Genomic DNA, 6,650 nt, shown 5'->3' on the forward strand with positions numbered 1-6,650 from the left:
TCATACCACAAGGACAGTTGAACAGCTTGATTTTGACTGCTTCATTGAAGTTGTCAAGAGGAAGTGGCATCCTTCAGGACTGAGGCCCATATGATGTATTCTAATATACTAGTATTCCATGTAGGCCAGTTCCCACAAGAAGCCTATGTGTGGAATAGTATTAATCCAGTTAAATCAAGGAAGAAAAATAAGGTTAAGGGCATGATTTTTCTTAAATACAAAAACTGAGTTAGAGATAAGCCTATTTCCTGCCTTGAGCCATGCTTACAATCATCTTGGGTCTTTTTCTTCCTTCCCTCTTTCACTCATTTGTCTATTTTCCCATGCTGTGCACTTTGTTTTTCTTTTTCTCTTTTTCTGTGTTGAAGACTAGAGGAGAAAAATTCAGCCAAAGACTTGGATTTCAAATAATTCACAGGCCCCTTCTTTGCTAATGACAATTGTATTTAAAAATCTGGCATTCACTAAAGATTTTCAAGTAAGAAATAAGTGAACTATATAGACTTCTGCTTAACATAAAGATGAACAGTTTCCCTTTCTTATTTTTCTAATTGTAATAAGACATAACCACAAATATTCTTTCACAGCACATCTGTATTTTAGAACACTCAGAAGTTAGTTTATGTTGGGACTATTTGATCTGATATCTGCATCTTGTGGTTCCAAGATTATTATGATATATGATATATTTTGGGTTTAGGTAATGAGTGAAAAAATGGAGGGATATATATATATATATATATATATATATATGTGTGTGTGTGTAAACACTTTCTGTCTGATAAACAATTTAAAATTGCTTTTATAAAATAATTGACAGTAGAGAAATTAGAAGCTGCAAAATTATTGCATGCCAGCAGGTCAACTGGACAATCTGGAAGAATATTTACTTTTCCAATGAATCATGGAGAATTAACTTCCTGAGTGAATCTATGAAAAATAAGTGGTCTGGCTAAAATAAGAAATGATTGCTGTAAAATGAATTAATAGAGCAGTTAATTTGGTTATTTGCTGAGGGATTCTTTTGAGGTATCAAATATTAGCATTGCAGTGAAATTTCTGTTTTGAAGTCCTAATATTTCTTATAGATGGAAATTAATGGGATGTAATTATGCAAAAGAAGTTGAATTATATATTAAATCAAGAGAAATTAATATTTCTTTTGTAGAACAGTTCCCTAATGCCATGAATAAATGATACATAACTTTAAAATGAAATTAAAAGTTAATGATTTGTGTGCTATTTCCTCACTTGGCTGGGTTTTACTTCAAAGAGCTAGTTTTAATTATTTTCAGGCTCTTGGGTAGTTTTGAAGTTATTGTTTATCTCAAACAGTTCTTCTGCCTCAATGAGAATCTTCTCGGCCCTTTTAGTGCCTTATGGAAACTTCCCAAGTTGTCTTCACTCATTTTAGAACAAGAGTTCTCATTATGTTGTTTCTCCAGTTTGCTTTTGATTTATTTAGACATACCTAGGTCTGCAGTTTCTATGCCTCATCTCTGGGTGGATAAGAATTTTCCCAGGAAACTTTTCATGGTTACTATATTCAGAAAAAAAAAAATGTCAGTTAAAGTTCAGTGATTTCATATGGTTGCATTGGCAAGGACATGTAGAGAGTCAGGTTTATCTGTGGCTTGATATAATGTCAGCTGCTCAATTCCTCATATTCCTCCAAGTAGAGCATCAGAAATGTCTATAGGCACCATTACATTAAAAGATATGCTTATAGGATTTTACATTTGTAAATTATAATTATATTATCCCTACCTTCCCTTTCCTCACTCCAACCCTTTCCACCTTATTCACTCTCAAATTAGTAGGCTCTTTTTCTTCTATTGTTGTAATATATTCATAAATACATAAACACAACTTCTTTAGTCCATGTAATGTCAACTTCATATATATGAGCTCTGGGCTGATGTAATTTTGAGTCTCTACCCTGTGGATGGACATTTCTCCAGCTCTTAGCAGTTCCAAGCTGCCTGTAGTTCTTTGTCTAAGGTGGAGTGTAGATGTAACCAACCGTCTTATTAAAATAAGAAACATAGAACCAATGTAAAAGAGAAAGCCGAGAGGTCAGAGCTCAGAGCTAAAATCTTACCTCCTGCAGTGCTCCTAGCTTCCCCGAAAGAAGCTACTTCCTGTGTGTCTGTCTTTAAATAGTCTTTCTGTTCTGCCTTCTCATTGGTTGTAAACCCAAACACATGACTGCCTCGTCATTGCCTGTAAGTACTGCCCCCAAGTCTTAAAGCTGTTTGTCTCCATTGCTGGCTGTATACCTGAACACACAGAAATCTACCTAGCTCTTCTACCAAGTCCTGGGATTAAAGGCGTGCGCCACCGCTGCTGTCACCATCGCCACCGCCGCCACTGCCACCGCCGCTGCCACCACCACCACCACGCTCTTGCTATGGCTCTAATAGCTCTGACCCCAGGGCAACTTTATTTATTAACATACAATTAAAATCACATTTCAGCACAAATAAAATACCACCATAGTGGAGCCCAGTGAGCTCATGGATTAAATTTTAAACAGTAAAAGTCTTCTGCCATGCCTTAATTTGAATACTTCATCCTACTCTTCCTTAATTCTTCCTTGGCCCATTTATTCAGGTAATTATTGTAATTACACTTATTTTATTCATGAAGGAAGTGAAAGTTCAGAAAGGACTATTCACTAAGAATATAGCAGCTACCAATAGTGGTGTGATTAGCACAGCTGCTGGGAACCCTGGCTGTGTTCCCATACTGGAAATGATGTCTTGTAGGGAGCAGGGATTATATTTTCTCCACAGAATGTAGGACAAGTTAATTAATACCCTTCAAATTCAGCATTTGTGTGTTCATATAGCCTCTTAACACTTACCAGTTGTTGTTTCCTTCTTGTGGGAAGACAGGTAGTCTAGCCTCATCATCCAGCTATCCCAGCAGCTAAAGAGGCAGGGTTACAAGAGTGAAAATATCCCACTGGCTGGGTCATTTTCTTTATCTTAGGAAATGTCTCTGTGAAGCAAGGCTAACATTTCATAGACCAAAAGACTTCTAAGCTCATCCCTACAATGCACTTGGTTTGCTAATTCTCAGTTTTTACATTTATGAAAAGCAGTCCAGTCATTGAGAATGGTGCAGTTTAGGGCAGCATTGTCCCTGGTTTCTAAATCAGAAAACCCAAAGCAGATTCTGTTGTCTGTGAGGCTGTAAGATTAATTTTCATCTCCATTGACTCGTTCATCAAAAAAATAGCCTTAAAATGAATATACAGTAGATACTTTTTATTTACTTCTTACAATACTATGCAAATAGTCTTTAATGTAGACACATGGCATAGTGACAGCTAAGGTATGTTGTACTAATTTAGGTAATCAAAGCTCCACATTAAACTTACAATTAGATAGCTAGAGAATCTCATTAAGAATATATAACTCTTTTGCAAAATTGAAACAAAACAACCAAAAGTGACAATAGTAATATGGAAAGTTAAATATGATAAACTGCTGATGAATAATTCAATGTTCACTGGTGCTGGCAGATCAAAAGATTATAATGAGTTTCCCTCATTTGATTTCATGCCAAATTATGTCTTGGCCTATATTTTTTTGATAAATGATTGCTAGCAATATGATTAGCTGTAACAAATATTAAAGCTGCCCTTAAGTAAAATGTAAATGGTTTTCATATTCTCTTCATCTCATAAGGGCGGGTCTCTCTAAATTATAATTGAACTAGACAGAGATTTCTAGGTTCCAAGGGAGTAGAAAAGGAAGACTAAGTTGAGGCTGTATGTTACCATGGTGTTCCATGGAGTGTGGGCGTGAAAGCAGCTGCATCTGTGACAACCAAGTCCATGTGGACATCCTTCAGATTTGAGCCTATGGGGAAAGAAAGAACATGAAGAAGACTAACTCCACTCTCAGGAAGTCTTCTGGAGCTTACTCGTGGCCATCTAACTTCAGTATTCCTCTTCTGAGTCTGACTTAAAAAGTGATCAAGTCTTGAGGTCACCTCCTTTTAGGGTTCCTAGGATAAATAGCAGCATAAGTTTGTGACTGCCACCTTTCAGGGTTTAAACAGCCAAAAAAAAAAAAAATGGACTTCTTACTAGATTTCCAGTGTTATTTTTTTCTGTTCACTACTTCTTCATCCTCACAGAATTAGTACTTTTACTTTTAGAAAATGTTAATTTTTTAAAAAAAAATATTTTTATTTTATAATTAATTTAATTTTATATATCAGCCACGGATTCCCCTGTCCTCCCTCCTCCCATTCCCCAGCCTTCCTCCCAAATCTACCCCCCATTCACACCTTCTCCAAGGCAAGGTCTCTCCTGGGGAATCAGCCCATCCTAGATTCAGATGAGGCAGGTCCAGTCCCCTTCTCCCTACACCAACGCTGAGCAAAGTGTCTCAACATAGCCCCTAGGTTCCAAAAAGCCAGCTCATGCACCAAGGACAGGTCCCAGTTCTGCTGCCTGGGAGTCTCCTGAACACTTCACGCTAATCAACTGTCTCACTTATCCAGAGGGCCTGGTCCAGTTCCATGGAAAGCCGGACAATGCACTCATTTATGTAAAGTCTTTGTTGTAGATATTTTCTGTTACAGGATGAGTTATTTAATCCATTCATGCCATGGCTTTTTCAACTCTTAAGCAAGGATAAAGATAACCACTTATGCCATGCAAAAGGTGGTGTGAATCCCTGTACTTACCAACTTCCTTATTAATTCCTGACAGTCTGTTAAATGGTCTTTATCACAAACATACTTAAGTTTCATGTCAACTAAGGATACAGCAAGTCATGTTGTTTTTCATGTTTACCTACATCTCAAAAATACAAGAAATGTATGGAGAAAGAAGAAAGTTGATATTTCCTAGTTAAATTAGTCATTTAGAAAAAATATACTAATTCCCATTTTCCATTATAGAAGTGGTGGGGAGATGTTCATGAACACAAACTCAATAAATACTTCTTTAATTTACACAAACATATTAAAATAAGAACTCATTTTAGTTTTAATTTATTCCACAGGTGTTGGAAACATTTGTAGTCTGTTCTATCCAAAAGCCTCAATTTCTGAGATGCACATTAAGATTCTGTTTATAAAGTCTTACCTACTCTAGTTCTCCATGAAATGATCCATGTTACCTAAAGAAGAAATGACTTGGAATACCTTTCCAAAGAGAAGAAAGGGAGCCAGACACTCTCATGGCAGCAGAAATTAAGTTTCTACCTCACAAGGAGTTGATCAAAAAGGATGCAGACAGAGCCACAAAAGAATAAAATGTATATATAAACTTCCCATATTTGTGTAGAAACTTTATAGTGAGATAAATACATACACACACACACATACACACACACACACATGTACGTGTGTGTGTGTGTATGTGTGTGTAATATATATTTTATTTAATTATTTAAATCAAATGGAATTCTAACATACTTTAATCACAGCAAGGAGAATGGGGAATTAAGTTGGGGCAAGGTAACATAAAGACAGTTTCTCAAGGGATTGTCACACTTTGTCTTCAGCTATTTTTTTTTATCATTTAGTCCAAATAATGAAGATCATTGGTATCTGAAAGCACCAAGTGAAATTTCTGCAATATAAACTCAAGCAAATTGCATTCAACTGTGCTTCTCAGCCCCAGAATTATTTGGAGGTTTCTAACAAAGGAATTCTGACTACAATGCTTAAGCATGGTTGTCAACTTAACTGGATCTTGGATCCATTAATAGACATCTCTAGGTAGGTCTGTGAGGGCATTTCCAGCAAGAACAGGGAGCACTTTTCCATGAAAGATCTGATGTAAAGAACTCTGAGGGGAAAACATTTTCTTTTTGCCTGCCTTCCTTTTCTGTTTGTTGGTAAGTACACCTACTCTGTTGCTGCTTATGTGTCTGCCATCCTTTCTTGGCAGCAGAACCCAACTTCACAGGGTGGTGGTTTTCTAAACTGCCAAGAATGGTGGTGCAACAGGAATCCCGCATCCTCTAGACTGAACTAGAAATGTACCCAGCCTGGTGGACTGTCAGCTATTCTGTTCTCAGTCTCCCCAGTGTGCAGACAGCCATCTTTGTAACTACCCAGTGTACATCATATGTAACAATCTAGTAAATCCCTTTCATAATATAGATCCATTCTCTCAGCTTTGTTCCTCTAGAGGACCTTAAATAATTTACCAACCCAGTAACCTGAAAATAAAGGCAGAGAGGAAAACAATCATTCATAGATATGATCAGAGCTAAACTTGGAAGGCTATAAAACACCAGTAATACAATCTTGAAATAAGAGACTTTATGAAGACTGTCTTCTTTATGAAAAGTACTGGAAACAGGTTGGATAGGTGCCAAATAAATGCTAAACTTAGCCAGACAGATGAAAGTACAAAATTCTTGCATAGATCCTTCACAGACACATAACAAATGGCACACAGACACACATACACACACACACACACACACACACACACACAGACACACACATACACACACACACTACAGTTGCTAAACATGCAGCTGTAATTATCATCTCTCTCAGTTTTTACTTCTATGTTAAAGTTGTATGTCCTATTTTAGTAACTTTCTTTGCTACAAAATCTGTGTTTATCTGAAATCGATATAGCTTGATTATATATATATATATATATAAAA

At 36.5% G+C, this 6,650-nt stretch overlaps 1 protein-coding gene across 1 annotated transcript in view; it reads right to left on the reverse strand.

The window, feature by feature from the left end:
- The window catches only part of LOC102924715 (serine/Arginine-related protein 53-like), an 89,665-nt gene extending 83,678 nt beyond the window's left edge, over positions 1–5,987 (reverse strand). The window contains exons 1-2 of the mRNA XM_042272697.2: positions 5,879–5,987; positions 3,788–3,869 (exon numbers count right to left, since the gene is read on the reverse strand). Of these exons, the coding sequence (XP_042128631.2) occupies positions 3,788–3,869; positions 5,879–5,987 (191 nt within the window). The remainder of the gene's footprint in view (positions 1–3,787; positions 3,870–5,878) is intronic.
- Between the last annotated feature and the right edge of the window lie 663 nt (positions 5,988–6,650).

Source organism: Peromyscus maniculatus, chromosome 1 (assembly GCF_049852395.1).
Source record: "Peromyscus maniculatus bairdii isolate BWxNUB_F1_BW_parent chromosome 1, HU_Pman_BW_mat_3.1, whole genome shotgun sequence".
In the NCBI taxonomy this organism is placed as follows: Eukaryota; Metazoa; Chordata; class Mammalia; order Rodentia; family Cricetidae; genus Peromyscus; species Peromyscus maniculatus.